At 44.2% G+C, this 20282-nt stretch overlaps 1 protein-coding gene and 1 long non-coding RNA gene across 4 annotated transcripts; both read left to right on the top strand.

Moving 5' to 3' along the window:
- The first annotated feature begins 87 nt into the window (after nucleotides 1-87).
- Nucleotides 88-2661, top strand: LOC118228362. Its single transcript, XR_004765466.1, has 3 exons — nucleotides 88-155; nucleotides 1762-1976; nucleotides 2573-2661. It is a non-coding gene; the product is annotated as an uncharacterized LOC118228362 (long non-coding RNA).
- Nucleotides 2662-8782: 6121 nt separating this feature from the next.
- psme3ip1 (proteasome activator subunit 3 interacting protein 1) lies at nucleotides 8783-19801 on the top strand. Of its 3 annotated transcripts, none has more exons than XM_035419939.1 (9): nucleotides 8783-8911; nucleotides 11366-11436; nucleotides 12198-12326; nucleotides 12474-12572; nucleotides 13703-13824; nucleotides 16679-16809; nucleotides 17869-17939; nucleotides 18695-18856; nucleotides 19432-19801. In XM_035419939.1, the coding sequence occupies exons 3-9, from the start codon at nucleotides 12206-12208 to the stop codon at nucleotides 19434-19436; spliced, it is 711 nt and encodes a 236-aa protein (XP_035275830.1). In that variant the 5' UTR covers nucleotides 8783-8911; nucleotides 11366-11436; nucleotides 12198-12205; the 3' UTR covers nucleotides 19437-19801. The 3 variants fall into 3 exon arrangements, with proteins under 3 accessions (XP_035275830.1, XP_035275828.1, XP_035275829.1); XM_035419937.1 differs by having other exon boundaries at nucleotides 8785-8911; nucleotides 16676-16809; XM_035419938.1 differs by lacking the exon at nucleotides 8783-8911 and adding an exon at nucleotides 9836-11034 and having other exon boundaries at nucleotides 16676-16809.
- Nucleotides 19802-20282: the final 481 nt, after the last annotated feature.

Raw genomic sequence — 20282 nt, 5'->3', positions numbered from 1 at the left:
GTATTTTTGAACGTTTGTCAATAAAAAAATGTGTCTTGTTGCCTCTTCGCAGCTAGCGCACAGGACTTGCGAAGCGTCTGACGTCACCTTCGGTAAATTCCGTTTTCTGCCGATGCCTGACGACTCGAATGGCGAACGAGGGTTCGTAGAGCAGGGTGCGTAATGAAGTTCAAAAAGTTAACTGTTCACATCGGGGAGCATCAGTAAAGATATCGTAATACAGATAAACAGAAATAACTTAGTTAAAGATTATTAGTCTTTGGATAGTCATTTTAGAAATCATGGTTTGTAAACGCGTGCAAGTTGTGGGAATGTTCTGCTATAGCTTTTGCTAACTGTAAACGTATGGCGGACGTTTTCCCGCCTAGTCTAGCCAAGAATCATTTCCACAAGAAACTTTTATTCCACAAATGTCCATCATTTCATGACATAATTATAATTTGTCATTTTAAAATTACATATTAGACACCAGAAGCTGCTTTAGGAATTAGCCTAATTTATTTTCAACTATAAGAGTGCACTCAGTAGAATGCAGATCTCCGCCAGGCTTGTCTGTCCGTTTGGAAGCAGTTGTTGATCACTTGCGGCCCCTACCGGCCGGTTAGGAGGAGTGAGGAGTTAGCACTCAATGCATTTCAATGGACAATGATGGAAATTAATTCAAACTAGAAGAGTGCACTCAGTAGAGTGCAGATCTCCGCCAGGCGAAGCACTTGTTGATCACTTGCAGCCCCTAGCGGCCGGTTAGAGATTATCTGCGGACAGATACACAAACACACAAGCACAAACACGCGCGACCAAACGCATAATCCCCTCCAGGCTCCGCCTGGCGGAGATAATCAGGTAAAATGCTTTCAAGGGTGCTATTTGTCAAACAAATGTTTAAATGATCTAGCTGGCTAGCAAATAGCATTATGAGTTTTGTGACGAACTTGGTGATTCTCAAAAATAATCTATTTACCCAGGTAGCAGAAACCATTTAATCCGACCATGGGTTAACCTAGCTACCTTGTTGTAAGAGCCAAGTCATCCGCTCGGGTAAACACTATTACGTCGTAATTTGTCATACAGGGGACAGCCTGTTGCGTAACAAAACAAAATCCGGTTATTTATGTTGGTTCTATTATCTTCAGGATAATAAGCTTTCCTCCGGTTATTGTAAGAGCAGAGAAAACGGAAACACAGCTTGCAATCCTAATAGGTAGCCTACGTTCTGCAGTGTTTTTGACGGTCCCAAATCAATTAAAACATGTAGCCTATTGATCATTTATTATTTAAAAAGCTGTCTACATTAGCATAAAATACGTGTGTAATAAGGACAGGCCTCTTATTTTGTAAAAACAAAACAAAAAAAAGTAAAAATTATTGTTGTTAATATTATTCGTTTATCGCAGTTCATTGGTCGTCAGAGTGAGTTTTCATGAAAGATGGGGTGACAATGAAGTTGTCAATCACTGAAAATTATTTTGCTCAGCAAATCATGATTTGTTTACATCTGTGAGTCACTGATAGCGCTGCGCCATTAGCCATTTTTGGTTATTTTAAATCTCATATCCATTTAGCACCTGCTCCGACATTTCATAAAGATGAAAGCGCAAAATGAATATACTCATCCCCCATAAATGTAATTATTTACATAAATACAAATGGTACAAATCCTAATTTGCACTTGACACAGCAATCAGTGTGTGATGATGTTGTTTGATTGTTGTGCTGGAGTTTCTGCTCATAGATGAGCTTTAGCCCTTTCCCTTCTTGCAGGTCGCGTTTGGGGGCAGGGCCTAGACCATGGGCGGCTCAGAGCCTCACATCACCACCAATTACAGGCAATTTCAGAAAATTCTTGGAAAATTCAGGAAACTTTTGGAATCCGACACCTTCATCATCATCATCGTGGTGGTGCTGGTAGTATTTCTGGCCGTTTCGATCTTCTGCTGCATCCGCCGGCGCCGTCAGGACCAGAAGCTCTTAATGCAGTAAGTCTTAAACGCACAGTTGCTGGAAGGGCCGCGTGTAGTTCTCCATCACGCACTTTTCCATGGGCAGCACAGGGAACATGGGGAAGTGCTGTGGGCTGGGGAAATGAAATGTAACTGTGCCAATGTGCTATGGGCAGGGTGCAGTGTGGGCCAGTGCAGTTAAGATGGGTTATATGGGTACCTGTGTGCCTTTTATAATCTATTATTAATCAAATGTGTTAGTACCGTCTGTCTTAAGAGTATCAGTGTGTTCCTGTTCCTCCGTGTGAAAAGGTGTACGGCTTGTGACACAAGACAAATTACAGAGAAATCTGACAATAAATTATAATCGACGGTATCTCTAATGAAAGGTGAAATGACCCCACAGCATCTGATGGCATAGGTTAAATGCCAGAGAAGCGTTGTAAATCTTAAAGAGAGGGCCTACAAAATGTTAACTTTCCACTGTGTTCCAGCAGGTGGTGCCATTTGGTATTTTATCAATGACGAAACCGAAGGGAGCACGCATACGCATGCATACATTTTGAATGTCTGTCTACATTAAGGTACCTTCAGATGTTCTGACCTCTCCGTCTGACCTTGACTCTTCGTAGACGATTGACTAGGATTGTGGTCGTCAGTTCTGAATCCGACAACCAAAACCAACCGAGTACGTCTCAGTGCCTCTCATCCTCCTAACTACAGAGGTTCCACCTCTCCTGTCCTCCCAAGTTCAGCAAATGGTCAACTGCCATGCTCTCAAGGCCAGCCAATCAGCACCTGCCATTCTACAAAGTTCAGCGAATCAACACCTGCCATCCTTCTAATCAATTTCTGACATTGTCCTGAACCCTGATTACCCAAACCCATGACGTCTTAGAATCTCTGCACAAGACCAGCAAACCTCTGCAGGGCTGAAGTGTTTAGCCCCCAGGCTCAGTTCTCAGATGAGCAACATCTGCTCCTATAAATAGCCAGTCATACAGATGATAAGCATTGCAAATGGCATGTTAAAATTTTATTTTTTAAAGAGAATGTGGTGTCTGCATACAATACAAATAAATCTGTACTTAAAAGTCAGGCCATCAGTTTGTTTTCTGTGATTCGCAAAAGTTGCCTTCAGCCCAGTACATAAAGACAGATTCATCAATTTATCATGTGTAATTGCCTCCACTTGGCACGTGCAGGCTGGAACTGTACCTGAGCCTAAATGCGTGCCCAGTGAGGGGCGGTTAGTGACGGTTATTCCTCAGGCAAAAATCCGTTCATGATGGCTCCTGCTCTTCATCATGGGCCGACAGTGGTAGTGGTGAGTATTTCAGGAGGAATGAAAAGTCCCTTCACCCATCAGATCACAGCATCATTATCTAGCTGTAGAGCACGTAATATCCAGGTAAAACAGACAGCATTCTTCAAGTGAGTATAATCTTATGATTATTGGTTCCCTCTCAAGATGAGTATCCACCACAGATACCCCCTTTCCACCAATGCGGACCTAGTTCTGGTTTAGATGATAAATTCAGATGAATCAATTTCACCCTGCTTTAATTTATATTCTGGATCTGGGATTATCCGGGAGTCCATGAAGCGGTAGGCTACACAATTTTTATTGATTTTATTTATTATGAATATTTTTGCTTAATATTTCTATTTATTGAATGCATTTATAGTTATGACTACCAGAATGTGACGCAATAGAAGTCCCATGTGGAAAATGCATGGTCTGTTACGTCATCAAAACGTTTGAAATTTCATATATAAATTTAACACACACAAAAAAAAAAACAGGTCAAGTACTGTACCTTGTACAAACTCATGTTCTTTGTGGCAGGACAAAGCTTTCGGGATGTTGTCCTCAGACACCAAAGTACGATTCTGTCGAGAGCTTAGGCCATGGTATGTTCGCCCAGGTCGCCAGGCTCCAGCGTCGTAGCGACCGGAAAATGGTGGCCGTGAAGAGAATGTCCCGTGTTCACTCGACTCGAGGATATGCATTCAAGAAGCACGACTTCTCGCTGCTCTAACGGGCGAGAATGCTTACGATCTACCACATCGTTTGCTTTTACGAAGCTTTCGCGGACGAGTTTCACATTTACTTGGTGGAAGAGGTAATGGACCAGACCTTGGATGCCTTCCTGAAAGCCAACGCGCTGATGAAGTTTAAAATATGGGACATCCGGAAGGTTGTTCTCCAGGTGGTCACAGCCCTGGCCAAACTGACATCAAGCAGAAAACATCATGCTCGTGAATCAGCGCCGCCAGCCCTTCCAAGTAAAACTGATCGACTTTGGAGCCGCTATTACCGCCGATGACCTGGCTTTCAATGTGGACGCCCTACATTCAGCCCAGGTTAGCGGACAAGACATTTGCTGTAAATGTCGTAACGCTTTGCATGCAGCAAGTGATGAAATCTAGCTAAATTGGGATTTCAGTGGGTCTGGGTTTGCTGTTCTCTGAATTGCAATAATTGTGTTCGGACCACGAAGCTACAAAAGGTAATTCAGTAAAACACAGGACATGTGGAAAGCATTAACATGGCCTAGGCTATAATGCGGGGCAGTTTTGGTTAGTTTAGGATTGGCTAACCAATTGAAACGCGGTCAATTGAAACGCATTGGGGGATCTCAATATTCGCGACTTGTGGAGAAAAGTATCTTGAAATTTATTTTCTTGTTATTTGTCTTGTTAATTTATTCATTGTATTGAATTGCTCCAAAATAAATATTGCTTAGTTTGATACTTGGGTTATTATAATAAGACAGCTTTAGTTAGCTATGTTCTAACAACAAGTCCAGTAGGAATTGCCTAATATAGTTTATGTGTATGCTGTTAAATGTATGTTATCTTAGCAAGAAGAAGTCACTGCTTCGTACACACATCCATTATTCTGTGAAGGAATTATGCTCCCAGATGATTCTTTCGGTTTGATCTCACTGAGTCGGATCTTTATTCTTTTAATCTTTTGCAGTATTCATTTATGGCAATGGACAACAGCCATGGGCCATATTCATCCTCTAGGAGTGGTGATTTGGGATCGGTTTTCCTTGGCCCATAGCCTGGCCTTAACCATTGATTAGGGCAAAAAAGGCAAAGTGGGCTAGAACTTGATCCCAGATCACCACTAGCCTACAGTTATGAATTTGGTCCTGGGCGATCCAGCAGAGCTACCAGGACACTGGAATCTATCACCAGCTCTCTGGACTTATCTGAACTCATTGAGGAGCAAAAAGAAGTCAAGTCGCCACAAAACAGCACAAGAAGCATTAAACGATGGAGAAGATGGTGAGGGAAGAGTCTCGAAAATTGTATTGAATTGCTCCAAAATAAATAGTGCTTAGTTTGATACTTGGGTTATAATAAGACAGCTTTAGTTATGTTCTAACAACACATATTGATAATGATACACAAGTCCAGTAGGAATAGCCTAATATAGTTTCTGTGTATGCTGTTAAATGTATGTTATCTTAGTTAGAAGAAGTCACTGGTTCATACACACATCCATATTCATAAATGAGTTGGGAGTGGTGAACTAGATCTGCTCTTATGAACTTGGGCCTGGAAGATGTTCCAGCAAGGTGAACAGGAGTCTGGGATTCACCAGCAGCCCAGTCTAGGGGGGTAGATGTGGTCAGTTTAGAGACTAGGTAAGCCAGGCTAAATTAAGAGCTGTCCATATGACTTCTGTTGTGCAGATGCTATGTTTGTTTCTACCTGTCTATCACTCCCATTCTCACACAGGAGACACTCATGCCCACCCACATCTCTCTATCAATCCCTCCCAAACCTTGTCCTTTGTCACAGGGTGCATGGCATCGCCACTCCGCCACGTGGGACGCTGTCGGACTACGCCTCCCTGGACTTCCTCCAGTTCCTTGTCATCGCTAAGATGTCTGAGGCATTGGGGATCTGTGGCATAGTGTGACCACTTGATTGCATCTCTGCAGGCAGCAGCCGTTCTCCATTACCTGTCAGCCTATCTTTACAGTTGACACCAGGCCAGCCAGCGGAGGATGGGCTCCCCCTCTACAACCGGGTTCCTCCCGAGATTTCTTCCCATTGGGGAGTTTTTTCTCGCCAGTTTTGAGTGTTTTTCATTCCACTGGTGATCTTACTTGCTCATTGTCTTGGGGGTTCAGGCCTGGTGCCAACTGTCTGTAAAAATTGCAATTCAAATAAAATGGAATTTAACTGACAACTGCATTTTGAAAGTCTTTCAGTTGTGAGAGCATAACTCCCTTCTCCTTGGAGTGTGCTTTTACATAGCCTACACGCTGTCGCTCCAATTCCACAGAGCAACTCACAGCTTTGGTGTGACCACATGCACTCAAGTCAGGCTATTTTTCATATAGTTGCCATGTAGGTACTCTATTTAGTTCATTCAAAGTCTCAGTTTCAGTGAAAACCCGAAAGTATCTTAGTGGTGTTATCTCCTCAGAGTTTGAAGACTTATCATTTCTGTAACTCCAGCGTCCACAATTATTCATCCCCACCCTAAAGGTTGTATCACCTTCATCACATGATTGCAGTGAATTAATTTCTTGTGATACATGTTACATAATTTGTTTTCAATACTTTATTCCAAAATGCCCTCACGATACCAGAGAAATGAGCCGGGAACAGCAAGTTGCTAAAATAACTGTTTCGTTAAACCGCTATTTAGCTTAAATAAAATAAAGTTTTAGATATCTTGAAATACAATTTCTACTAGTGAGAATGTCATTGCAGATATCTCTAATTACCATTCTGACTAGTGAGAATACAATTTTGACTAGGAGAAATGCTGTTACAGATATCTACAGATAGGAGCGTGGTTCGGTTAAATGTTAAAACGGCTTGCCTTAGGACCACCTCTGACTTATTTGCCGGAACAGAAAGAAATCGCGAAAGTAGCCTACTGAAAAAATAACCACCAGGGGATAACAAGGACATTTTTCCTACATTTTTCCTTGCAACTTCCTATATAGTTGCAAATCAGTTTACGTTTTCCTGTCTGTCGAACGAAGGTGGTCGATAATAGGTGCTCTCACTCTACCGGGCGGAGTGTGGCTAAAGCCCACCTGCCCTTCTCCCTCTGCTGTTTGACGAATATTAATATCTGCCTATTTTGAACTGTTTGGTGTGTTGAAGTGCAGCGTGGTTTAAAATAATTTTTTAAGAATTTGTGTTGCACAATAAGAAATGCTTACAAGCAGACCTACAAAATGTGTGATTTGAAATGGTCCCCATTACCTGATTTGGCTACTACCACACGAGATGTCAGTCAGTATACTCATTCTGAGAACAGGCCTGGTTGTTCTGCTACTATGGAGGCAACTGTAAATTAATAAGACTAGCTTCTAGAAAAAAATTCTAATTGCATAATTACCCTGAAGCACAAAATCAACAACGTATGTAATGAATGCCAAGGTTTGTTATGGAAGCTGTGGTTGTTTTGTGGAGTCGTGCGAAAGTGCCAGTGTCGTGAAGCACATTTGTGCCCAGAGCAGCATGTACACATGGGCTTACTGCAGACCTAACTCACAGAAAAATTCTGAAATGTTCTGAAACAGCACCGTGTGCTTCCCAAAATAGGTGCTTCCTCGAGAGGCAATCGTTTCTTTCAAGGAAACGGTTTGATGTTTTGCAGCGCATGGGGCGGAAGTGCCCCTCTAAGCACGAACATAGGACCATCTTACTTGAACCCATCAAGAAAAAAAAGACGAAACTTGAGTTCATGCCATAGACTGTATAAAAATAGGTTCATGCATGCCAGCACTAACGGGGTCATCATTTACAGCTACATAGCAACAAGACAGTCATAAAACTATTCCAGCGTTGGGCGCGGCTAAGTCTTCAGTTCACAGTAAGCACATGTTTATCCACTAATCTTTAAACATAAAATGAATGGATCTGGTAAACGAACAATCTTCGTCTCGTATCAATCTTTCCTGACTATATTAAGATAAATGGTCTATATGTAATGCAGCCTACGTAAACAAGCAGATCATTTTGGATCGTTCGGTCTGAATTGAGTTCAAAGTGCACACATTGAGAAGCACTTCACAACCACGCAGATAATAGAAAGAGGTTCCCATTTCAAACTTTATTAAGTACAGCCATCTTTGAACGGAATCTTCCGTCAAGGCGTCTGGAATATTAACACACAGATTACTCAAGAGCAGCGGCTTTCATCATTTTCTTCTCCATAGACCCCCACCCAGGTTCAAAGGTATCCAGGGACCCCCAGCAAAATTTTAAAAAGTTGTTTTTTTTTTGTTAAAAAACGATTTTATATTTAGAAATATTTTCCCAAATTAATATATAGTCATTGCATATCAAGTCTGGACAGGGACCCGGGTAGCTTGGCATGTACCTGTAGCACGTAAGTTGGAAAATACAATGGGTATGAAAAAAAAAGTACAACATCCTGTTCAGATCCCAGACTGCTTTTGAATGACTGCAGTACAACTTAAACACGAGAACATTTGCAGAGAATGAAAATACAAACCTCAACCGTCAATGTCTAAAACATAGGCCTATCCATTTTGGCCGTCATTTGTAATGTGATTAGCCGGGGTTTAAATCTCAGCTTTAAACGCCTACACCTCAGAACTGCATTACAACTGGAACAACAAAACTATGGTGAAATTAGGATTAGCTGTTCCAGGTGGTATGCAGTTGTGTGGTCTAGAGCTTTAAACCAAACCTGCAGTTGAATCATACAGTTCCATATTGCGGATGTCAGTTTTCACACGTGCATAATTTTGTGCAGCTTATTATTATTATTATTATTATTATTATTATTATTATTATTATTATTATTATTATCATCATTATTATTATTATTATTATTGTTGTTGTTGTTGTCGTTGTTGTTGTTGTTTTTGGCCCAACACTACATTTCCCACAATACTTCACAAAATGACAGGAAGAAACGGACAGTGTTCACAGTGACACAAGGCTACTTGGATCAGGTAAAGCTGATGTTTAATGTATTTTTTTGTCTAGGATTAGCAACACAGCTGTTATTTATGAGTGATATAATACAATATTTGCACTTTACGATTGAATGCAATAACTGCTTTGATTAGCATTTAGGAAATAGACCTGGTCACTATTTTCTAATGTGTTTGACTGTCTATTAAGTTAGCTAGCTACTGTAGCTTGCTAATGGTTTGTAGCTACCTCGTTGCAAGAACGCAGCTAGACTAACACTGGTTAATACCGACCTAGCTAACGTTAGCTAATTTACACAACATCAAAATGGTGTTTGCTTTTCAGTAACCAGTTAATAGCTAACTAGATAATTAATTTATCTTGGGTCAAGGTGTTCTAGAAATATTGTCGTGGGCCCAAGATGAGCGATTTGGCAAGGCAGTCAAGTAGCTTGCAGCTAGCCACTAGGCAGGAGTGGGCCATTCAGATTATGTTAGCTAGCTACTTCTACTTGCTTGTCAATATAGGAATATTGCTAGCTGTCAAAAATGCACACACACTATTGGCCCAGTTATCTACAGTCGATACAGAATTTTACGATTCAGGTGGTTTTGCAGGGTAGAGATCGATCGCTGATCTGTTTTCTTGTGCCTTATGCAATTGACAACATCTAGCTAGATAGCTCGGTAATCCCACCGTGTTATTATTTTTTGGATAGCTTTATAAATTGTATTTTTTTAAATTAAGTTATTCTTCTAGCTATATAATTATCTAGCACAGATGTCCAGTTCTCTGGTCAGTAACGACATCAGATTGACATATTTGTTTGATGATAACAAAAATTTTAAAGCTAATAATACTCGTCGTCTCCAATGGATTTTATGAGAATTTGCGTCGTCTTAACATGAAACTGAAACCAATTTCTCATAAAAATCCATTGGAATATATGTATTGGCTTGTAAATCTTAGTTTAACCTACCAAAGTTCGAAAACGTATTCAAATTCAAAGAACTGTGACTACAGTGCTGTTAGGAGTTTAGCCTATTTCATATAAACATGGTTATTATTGTTATTACTCACTGAGAGTTGACTACTAATCCTGTGGACGTTTAGTGCATTGCCACCAGGCACAGGTGTTCATTTTATCTATACATAAAGATAATCTGTTTCGCGATTACTATATGTACATAATTTTACAACAGCTGGTACTTTCCCCCCATGTACAGCTAAAAGCGAACGTTTATTTCTGTTATGCATTTCCTAAATGAGTCAGGAGATGGCGACATACACCTTTAGATTGTATGGAGTATTCTGAGACTGATGCTGGGACAGGGTAGGTTATATTGCCTCATAATGACCATCTTCCATACAATATGTGTGTTTGCTTTGACGATACACCGGAGTATTTGCAGTTGTGGTGGGCTTCAAGAACTTTTGCTGGAACAATTGATTGCAGGCGCATCTGTCGATTGCAGTGTCCCAGCGCGCAAGAGATGTGGTTCATAGCCTCGGCCTGAGGGCATTCGAGAGACTTTAGCGTGCACGGGGGCGGTAGTGGGAGGGAAGGAGCGGGGAATCTGTACACCGCCGGCGTTGAACGCGGAGCCTGTTTGCCGCATATGCTGCAACAATCCTGGACCTGCTGAACTGTCAGGACCCCCGTTAGTGGGCGTGGAGAGCAGAGCGAGCGGGAAGGATCAGGTTTATTGATTTCATTTTTAGTTATCTCTCTAACAACAAAGACCTTTTGTGCCATGAATACAACTGTAATTTAGTTCTATAAAATGAAAATAATGCAAGTCAATTGTTACTCCCACAGTCTAAGTTAGGGGCGCAACATAAAAAGTGTAGGTGTGAATTCCCTCTCCCGTCCCAGCACCGACCAGACCAACAAAATTTGTATAAAAAACTTAACATTTTTATTTAATAAACAGAAAAGAGAAGCAATTCAGGTCTATGGGAGGGGGTAGGCCAAAACAAACAAAGCACCGCAACCTATTGAGGAAGGAATAAATAAAAAAAACCCTAACAAACCAAAAGCGCACAATAACAACAAAAATGTAACCCAGCTTCCTCCCTAACCAAGCACGGAAGAAAACGAAACATTCAAAAGAAATTGCTCCCGACTCCCTACTACAGCTTCCTTATTTAAAGTTAAAGGGTGAGTCATTTGCAATATTTACATACTTACAACCTTGCAAAGCAAATAAAAAGACTAAGGACTACGACTAATTATCATTATTATTATTATTATAAGAAGAATAAACAACATTGCGCCCTTGGATGTAACACAATTCATTATTCTTCTCTCTAAATGATAGAGCCTCTGCGATTTGTACAGCGATTTGTATGGTGAAGGAACAAGATTTTTAAGCCTGTTAAATGGGAACTATTAGGTGGGCTGAATGGATTAGTTACCGCTCCACTCTCAAACTGGCGAGCAAACTCTCGATGTCTTGTCTCTGATCTCGCCCCCTTTCTCACCCGGACAGGACGCCCAGATTCTGCATAGGACAGCGGACCTCATGAACAGCACCCAGTCGTTCTCATCGGCTTGACTCCAGTGAGTGTGTTTCTCCAGCTCAACTCAGAAACGCCCAAGATTCCAGTCCCACCTGTTAATTCGGAGTGGAGAGTTGCCTCTAGGGCAGTTATTGCACACTTGTTTCAAAGGGCAGTTCTCATGCGGTCCCCATACAGCCATTTATAACTGAAGACAAGTGATTTGAGGAAGGCAAATTGAGAAACAGCTGCGTTTGTACGGATGTCATGATGTATTGCATCTGTTAATGTAGGGTCTGCAGTTACACTGATAGCTGTAACTTAAGAGTTTGTAGATGCTCTCTGTTCCTCTCTTAAGTGGCATGGAGTTGCCAGGGGTCTCTCCTGCAATGTGCTGGTGTAGCTGCAAGCTTTGGCTTGAGCCTGGCACTAAAAAACCTGAATCAGCTAACCCTCTAATCATGGTCTTTTGCTAACCCTGGTTAGTCGAATCAAGAGCTTCATTGTTGGAACAAAAGCCTGAATCTTCCCTGACCTTTCTTGGCTAAGATCGGAGACCTAGTGTAGAGTTGCCATTTTGCAGAGAGAGATGAAGTACCAGTGTGTGTGTGTACAGGTGTGTGTATGTGTGCGTGTGTGTATGTGTGCTTGCGTGTGTATGTGTATGTGTGTACGTGTGCGTGTGTGTGTGTGTGTATGTGTGCTCGCGTGCGTGTGTATGTGTATGTGTGTACGTGTGCATGTGTGTGTGCTTGCGTGTATGTGTCTATGTGCCTGCGTTCGTGTGTGCGTGTGTACACATGCGTCTTTCATGTCTGCCAGGTGCTGTGATGGCTGAAGCGGGGGGTGTGGACTTTGGCCGCAAGTTTGTGTCAGAGTCGGAGATCGAGGAGAAGAGGAAGAAGAGGCAGGAGGAGTGGGAGAAAGTCAGGAAACCTGAGGACCCCGAAGGTTAGACCCCCTCTATATGAATGCCTGATCTCAAACCACTGTCCTACCCCTATGAAAACCCGTCCAGAAAAGCCTTTACTACCTTCTGTTTGTCCGTTATAACCTTTGCTGTTTGTGTGCGTCCCTGAATGTGGTCCCCCTGTGCAGAGGCTCCAGAGGAGGAGTATGATGCCAGGTCTCTGTTTGAGCGACTTCAGGAGCAGAAAGACAAGAAGCAGGAAGAGTATGAGGAGCAGTTCAAATTCAGTAAGTCTCTCTCTCCTTCTCTACCCTTATCTCCCCTTCCTCTCTCCCTCACCCTCTCTCTCACTCCCTCCCTCTCTCTCACCCTCTCTCTCTCTCCCTCACTCTCACCCTCTCTCTCACTTGTGAGACACAGACTGGACTCAGTCACACTCAGAATGACACCTTCTCTATCACGCCCACTGCACACCTCAGCTCCAGAGTGTGGAGACAGTGGCGTGACAGTAGGGCCTGAAGAGTGTGTGTGTGTGCATGCGTGCGTGTCTGTGTGTGTTTGTGTGTGTGTGTATACTGCAGAGGGCTGGTTGTGTCTATGTCTATCTGTGTGTGTGTGTGTGTGGGCGCGTGGGTGGCTTTGTGCGTGGGTGTGTGTGTGTATTGCGTTGGTGCATGCATGTGTGTGGGGGTGGCTTTGCGTGGGTGTGTGTTTTGTTGGGTGTCCGTGCGTGCGTGTGTGTGTGTTTGTGCGTGTGTGTGAGACGGAGAGAACAGATGGGGTCTGTGGCTGCCTCTAGATCAGCAACAGGTCTGTTCCTGTGAGCGATGACTGGAGTCTGGCTTGGTTACAGCAGCCTCCCTGTCTCCCTGGTGACCACCCCCCCCCCCCATCCCCCCATTTCTTTGCTTTCAGCTCTCCATACATGTGCGTCTGTATCCCCTGCAGGGTCCTTCAACTACCATTTTCTGGGGAACAGATTCTTTTTTTATGATGACGAAAATGCGGGTCTAATATTTTCCGTACTTTATTAATGAAACAGTGCACTAGTGTGATTCATGCGTGTAAACAAATTATGTGTCTTAAAATGTGCATTTAAAAATTTTTTTTCGCTAGTTGAAGGAGTGCTGATTCCTGTGCAGGCGGAGAACTCAAAGCAGTTGCAGTTTTTGACGCATCTTAATAGGTCCTGATGCCTCAGAACAGCGATTGGCAACGGCAGCCGTTGTCTTCATTCCAGTCCCTCGATCTCTCATTAGGAGTCTGACAAGTGAGGTGCTCCTGTTGCCAAAATAGTCAGCCTCGCTGTAGATTTCGCGGTACACCGTCTCCACAGCGAAGCGCTGGAGCGGCTGGTTAACCTGGTTCGTTTTTCTGCTTTTTAATTGTCGTTATTTTTTTTTTTATCACTGCGCAGAAAACATGGTGAAGGGTCTGGACGAGGATGAGAGCCACTTCCTGGACGAGGTCTCCAGGCAGCAGTCTCTGGTGGAGAAGCAGCGGAGAGACGAGGAGATGCAGGAGCTGAAGGAGTACAGAATATCCTTCCGCTCTCTTCCAGTCCTCATCGCCTTCATTCGCTCATTCGTTGCGTCCATTCAGGCATTCGCTCATTCACATTCAATCAACAAAGAATTCAGAGAGGCTTCATTCTTTGTCACAGTGAGAGGAGGAGAATTGCCTTCGGAATGCTGAGTTGATTAAAGTGAATGCGCGATAAAAACAGAGGGGAGAATTCTTCAGGTCCTCACTAGTACCTGAAAACGTAATCAAATTTAATCTGTGTTTAAAATGCGAATTTTACACGCGCGACAAAATCTCTCTCTCTCGGCATTCGGCATGGGATGCGGGCGCAGTGGGGAGGAGCCACGCAGCGCACGCGGGGGCTCATTAATTCGTTTAATTTCGCTCGCTCGCTCGTTCGTTCGTCGTCAGCCGGGCCGTCCGCGCGCGGGCGCGCCGAGTGAATCGGCGGGGCGCAGGAGGGCCCGTTCGCCAGCGCGTTCGCACCCCCGCGGACCGTTCACACGTTAATTTGCCGGTTCCTTTATTCATCAGTCTGCGCTTTCGCGCTGACGGGAGCCGCTGAAGAGCCACTGAAGAGCGCCCTTGGCCATTTTGCCGCTGTCGAAAAAGCGCAGCGCCTCTCGCTGCCGCCCGATTGGCCGAGCCCCGGCAGTGGGCGGAACAGCTTTTTTCCAGTCGGCTGTCGCCAGCCTCGCTACGGCGGGATCGTAGCAGAAGAGGCTTCGTGCCGGTTTGTTCTTGTTCGGCTCCATAGGAGGGGTGGAAAGCAGTCCTGCGTGATGTTTCACACTTGCATTCTGGGAAGGGTGTGCCCAGATTAGCATGGTCCGCGTGACTCATGCCTGTTTGTTCAGTGCTCCCACCTGTGCTTTTTGGGGCAATGTGTTTATTTGTTGTGTTTACAGAGGAAGATGGGACAGTCAGTATAATTAGCATTAGCCTGTCACCTGCTAGAATTAAACTGGAGATGATAACTCCACCCCCTAGAGTAGGGCATATCAGCGCAGAGTGCAGGCATGGGGTACAGCCAGAGCCCAGAGAAAATTAAGTGGGTAAAGCAAACACCCTCTGTCTCTCTCTCAGTCATTTTCCATTCTTGCTTTCAGTTTTTCTTTCTCCCATTTCTCTTTCCCTCGCTCTCATCTCATTCCTTTCCCCACCCTTTCTCAGTCTTCCTCCTCTTTCTCCTCCTTTCCCTCCCTCTGACTGTTGCTCCACCCCCTCCCCTCAGTCTCATACTCTCATACTGTAAGGATGCGAACAGACTCTCTCGTCTCCGCCTGCTCTGGGACCCGGAGGGTTCCGCCGTTACTATAGGAACTGATTGAGTCATGAAGAGCCGTACGATGCCCCGCCGCCCCGGAGACTCAGAGCAATTACCTAAGGAGGGGGAAAATGTACAGAATTAGAACTAATTAATTAGCCCTCTTTTTACAAGATTTTTTTTTGTATAAATAGCCAGCGTATGGTTCCCCAGATCTTATTCTAATTCTCACTGAAAGAGCTTTGATGGAGCCCAGATCTCCAGGCGTGGCAGCACAGCAGTTCCCGTACAGGCGGAGAGAGACCTTCCCTCTGATTTAACTGCTCTCTGCCTGCGCCTGCAAAGAATGGTTCCCTGGAGACTCGCAATTTATGACCACACCTCCCGCTCTCTGACCGGCCCTCTGCCTGGACCAGTGTAATGTCCTGATGGATGGGGGGGGGGGGGGGGGGGGGGGGGGGGGGGGGGGATTGGGGTTGTCAACCCTTCTCACACCACACAAGCCTACATGTACATTAATATTTAGGCAGTTTTTCAGTCGCCTGTCCAGATGGACTCGGACAGCTAAATACGGGAGTATCAGGGCAGCGAAAATGTTTTGGCTCTGTACTCCAGCACATTGCATGTGAAATAAAATGATGAATATGAGGTTCAAGTGCAGACTGTCTGTTTTAATTTGAGGGTATTTACATCCATATCTGGTGATCCGTATAGGAATTAAAGCCCCATGTAAATATAGCCCTTTATATACACGTCTATGCACAGTCCGTATCTGCGTCCATTTGTACATAACTAGGAGCAGACGTTGTCACGGCAACTACACCTCACGGACAGGCTGTCTGCGACGACGGGCAGGGAAGGTTAGTAATCTTGGCGCGGGCTTGCAGCAGTGAGCCGTAGTTTTTTTTTTTTTTTATCTCCCGTTTGTCTGCCTCGCTCTCTTCTGAGTCGCGTATCACCGTGTGCCCAGAAGTTGTCCGAAAACAGAGGGAGACACTTGGAAAATGAATGGTTCTGGTCCTTTGCATGTGCCTGCTTCTGTGTTGCTCATGCCTGCTTACAAGCTCTGTGTGTCTGTTTTTATGTGCTTTCAATGTTGTACTATGGCTTCTAGTCTGGTCTGCTTGTTATTAATGTGTTGACATCAGCCTGCCCAGGGACAACAGATGGAAATTAGCGATCTAGCTAAATCTGGCACATTTACATCACAGAATAGTGATGTTGATCAATGTGTATTGTCCCTGTCAAATAAATAAATACCAATAAATTAGTAAGGAGGATTGGATCGGTGGTTGTGGTTTAGTGGAGAGGGACGGGTGTTTTTGGATTAGGATGGCTCTGAATTTGCGGCAGCTGATTGGTGGTTCTGGTTTAGTGGAGGGTAATTGTTAGTTCTGGTTTAGTGGAGGGTAATTGGTGGTTCAGGGTGATTGTGTCAGCTTTCTGAGGCGAACACTTTTGTGAGTGGTAGGATAATGGGGACCCTTCTTTTGGAGTACGTGCGAGTATAGGTGTGCTATTCGGAGTGCGGTTGTGTCCGAGCGGCGTCGTGTCTGTGCTGCCCTTTCTGTGGTCCTCCCCTTAACCCCGCCTCCTCACAACGCCCGGAGCAGGCTCACGGCCCACAGCGAGAGCCGGAAGGAGCCGGAAAAGCGGGCGGCCCCCAAACCGACCGAACACAAGAGCCACCTGTCCCAGGCTCACCTGCTAGCCGGGGCGGTGAAAAGACGCAGGTGAGGCCCGCCCCCTTCTGCTGCAGATAAGGGCCCCGCCCAAAATCAGCATCCCCCCTGCCTCCCTCTGTCCCTCCATCCTTCCATCCCTCACTTCTCTGATCTTGATTGTTGTTGACTAGGAGATGTTTCTACCACGTTGCTTGACCTTGTCCATACTACATGCAGTGCTGTGCAAAAGTCTTAGGCACCCTAGATTTTTAAATATAATATATAGTATATATTTGGTCTTAGATGTTTATTTTTTGTTTTCTGCATTAATGTGTCAGTAGAAAAGACCAAATTTGAGATTTCCAAACATGAATTTTCCAAAAAATGAAATTTTACAGATACATTTTTGGATTTTGTTAAATAAAGTAATATTTTAAGTAACAGACTACTTTCCAGATAAAAACTTGATCAAGGGTCTCTGGGATTACCTGGAGAGACAGAAGCAAGTGAAACAGCCAAAGTCTGCAGAAGAACTGTGGCAAGTTCTCCAAAATGCTTGGAACAACCTACCAGCCGATTTTCTTATAAAACTGCAGGACAGTGTACCTAAGAGAATTGATGTAGTTTTAAAGGCGAAGGGTGGTCACACCAAACATTGATTTTATTTATAAATATAATTATTTATTGCTCTTTATATTATTTTTTCGATATTTATAACCTTTCATTTAATTATTTTTGAAAGCATCTTAGCTGTACAGCATTTTTTTTTTTTTTACAGGTGCCTAAGACTTTTGCACAGTACTGTAGGTCCGGTGAGGAATTAAAAGATGCAAGTTGATGGTTTTTGGATGCAACTGTAGAGCCACTACGGTGGCCTCCATTCTCTCCCCTTTCAAATTAAAATTCACATATGCTTTATTGGCACAGCTGTTCACGGTGAAACAATGTTTTCAAAGCAGTAAACATAAATGCACGATAATTGGAAAAATATGGAACATGATAACAAAACTAAATAAAAATGGCAACAATAATACAATGAAATAAATATTAATATTTTTATTGTCTGCATCCCTTCCTCCCTTCTCTCTCCTCTCTTCCTCTCCTTCCCTCCCTCTCGCTCAACTGAAGCTCCTCACAGTCGTCAGACAGCTCCAAGAAACAGAAGCAGGAGGGGACCGAGGTGATCGTTAACCGAACAGGTGGGTTGTAGGGGGCGGAGTCAGAGGTCTGAGGAGGCGGGGCAGTGGGGCGCCTATCATGCATTGGGTACTTTTCTAAAACCGTACACTCATGCTCAGATATTTATTAGCCGTCACACAAAACTGACACTACTGCTGTGGGAGTAAAACTACAGTAACACTAGCACAGGCACTTCAACATCCACACTGTAATGCAATATAACAGCAACGCTCATTATATTAATGACTAGAGTGGCTATCGGTTAAATGCAAACTACCGGACTATACAAATACACAAACTTTAAGTATTTGCTGGATAGACAAGTGTTGTGTAAATGGTGTATGCTGTTGCTGGATGTGGTGCTAGTGTTCATGGTTATATACTATAATAATTTATAATACATTTGCATGGTACCTTTCAGGTTCAGCAGCCCGGAGTTCCTTTAGTAACATTTAAAAGGTATATAAAATACAATTTAGTAACCAGATTTAGCTATAATAACAACAGGAAAATTTGGATGTGGGAAATGACACCAGTGTGAGAAGCTTGAGGTTTTGTGAACCCCGTGATGGCTGAAGCTCCAGCGAACTGTCAGTCGCAGACCTGTTAGAACGAATCAAAGACGTCGGTCTCCGCAGCGGCGCACAGCGATTGGTCCCCATCAGTGAGCGTGCGTTAGCTCCTCCTACTTTGCGCTGGAGGAGGCCCCGCCCGGCCGTCAGGGCCGGGTGAAGCGAGCTGTGTCACTGTATCTGCGTGTCTGTTGTGTCCTCAGAGCAGGAGGCGAGTGAAGGCGAGAGCAGGCGCCCCGTCTCTGCGGGCGCCGCCCGGCCGGGCGTGGTCCACCTGCCGTCGGCCGCCGTCTGCGTGGGCATACTGCCGGGGCTGGGAGCCTACTCCGGCAGCAGCGACTCCGAATCCAGCAGCGACAGCGAAGGTAGAGAGGGCGCGCATGCGCACACAAAAACACGCACACACATACATATACACGCACACACGTTCTTGCGTCCATGGTTACGTCCGTGTACACGCGCAAAAATACTGGCCTGAGTACATGGTAATAAGGAGTGAGAAGCGAGATTTGCACCCGTACCTCTCACTCGCCCAAAGGCTCCTAAGGCGAACACATTACCAGTCGGCTAAAGGCAAAAAAAATGGCTCTAGCAAAGGATAACGTTGTTATTCCGACCCTGAGGCTTGTGTCGCCTGATAGTGTTGTCATGGTAACCTGCTACAAGGCCTTAGCCTTACTGCACCTCACTGCGCTTACAAGCTAACTAGCCAAGCTACACCCAGTAAATACACACACAAACGCATCAGACATTACATTGGCACACACAAATTTCAAATGTACACAGTATGAGGCTACTTTAGGCAGCTGCAGTGTGCTTAACAGTTTGACATTTTTAGACAAACATGCATGAGCTCTTCTGAGGTTGAGGCTAACCCCCCCCCCCCCCGCCTGCCGTGTGATTTAACTCCGCCCCCCTTGCCGTGTGTTTAATTCCACAGTTTAACCCTCAGCAGCCCAGCCTCCAGCACGCAGTGCCCCGCCCCCTCCTTCTGCTCAGCCAATGAGCGAAGGGAAGACATGGGAGCGGAGGACCAAAGGATGACACCTCCCCCCTTCACAGAAAGACCTCGTCTTGCGCAGCACCAGATGATGCTGCGCAAGAAATTGCTGCAAAATGTTCTCTACTTTGGTTTTATTTTTATTTTGTTGGTGTTTTTGTTCAAACTGGGGGAAGAGAGTGTTTTGTTAGGCGAATTTTATCTTCTTTCTTCAAGAGTGTTCTCTCTGTGTGTGTGTGATGTGGAAATTTTATGCAAGTCAAGTTTGTGGTGGGGGGAGCTGAATAAAAGGAACAGTTTTCAGAGTGGCTTTGAGTTGTGCGTGTGCTTTTTTTGAAGACTCTTTATAGCGGGTTTCAAGCTGCAGTGCTGGGAAGGCAGCAGTAACACCCTGTGTCATCTTGATTTATTTCAGCACTAAGTGATTTGCTTAAGTCACTGACTGGCTAAAGAGTCCACACCTCGCGTTTCCAAGGCATAATCAATAGTCGCATTAGCTTTCCCCAGTGAAAAAAAAAAAGATGGGCGATCTAGAATCAAGTCTACAACCTTATTACTGTAGTCCAGTTCTCCGACCACTGCACCACCCGCCCTGCATATCTGAATCTTACCCAGAAGCACAGGTTGGCTTATTAACAGCAGTTACACCTGCTGTTTATTCAACATAATAAATGCATACTGCACAATAAAATTCACTCAGAAATGCAACTGCAATTTCAAATGCGCACATTACAAGAAATTAAGTTTTTGCTGACCTAGGTCAAATAAGAATTTGAACCATTTAGATTCTG

The sequence above is a fragment of the Anguilla anguilla genome, chromosome 5 (genome assembly GCF_013347855.1).
Source record: "Anguilla anguilla isolate fAngAng1 chromosome 5, fAngAng1.pri, whole genome shotgun sequence".
In the NCBI taxonomy this organism is placed as follows: domain Eukaryota; kingdom Metazoa; phylum Chordata; class Actinopteri; order Anguilliformes; family Anguillidae; genus Anguilla; species Anguilla anguilla.
This window is presented reverse-complemented; position numbering and strand designations above follow the sequence as displayed.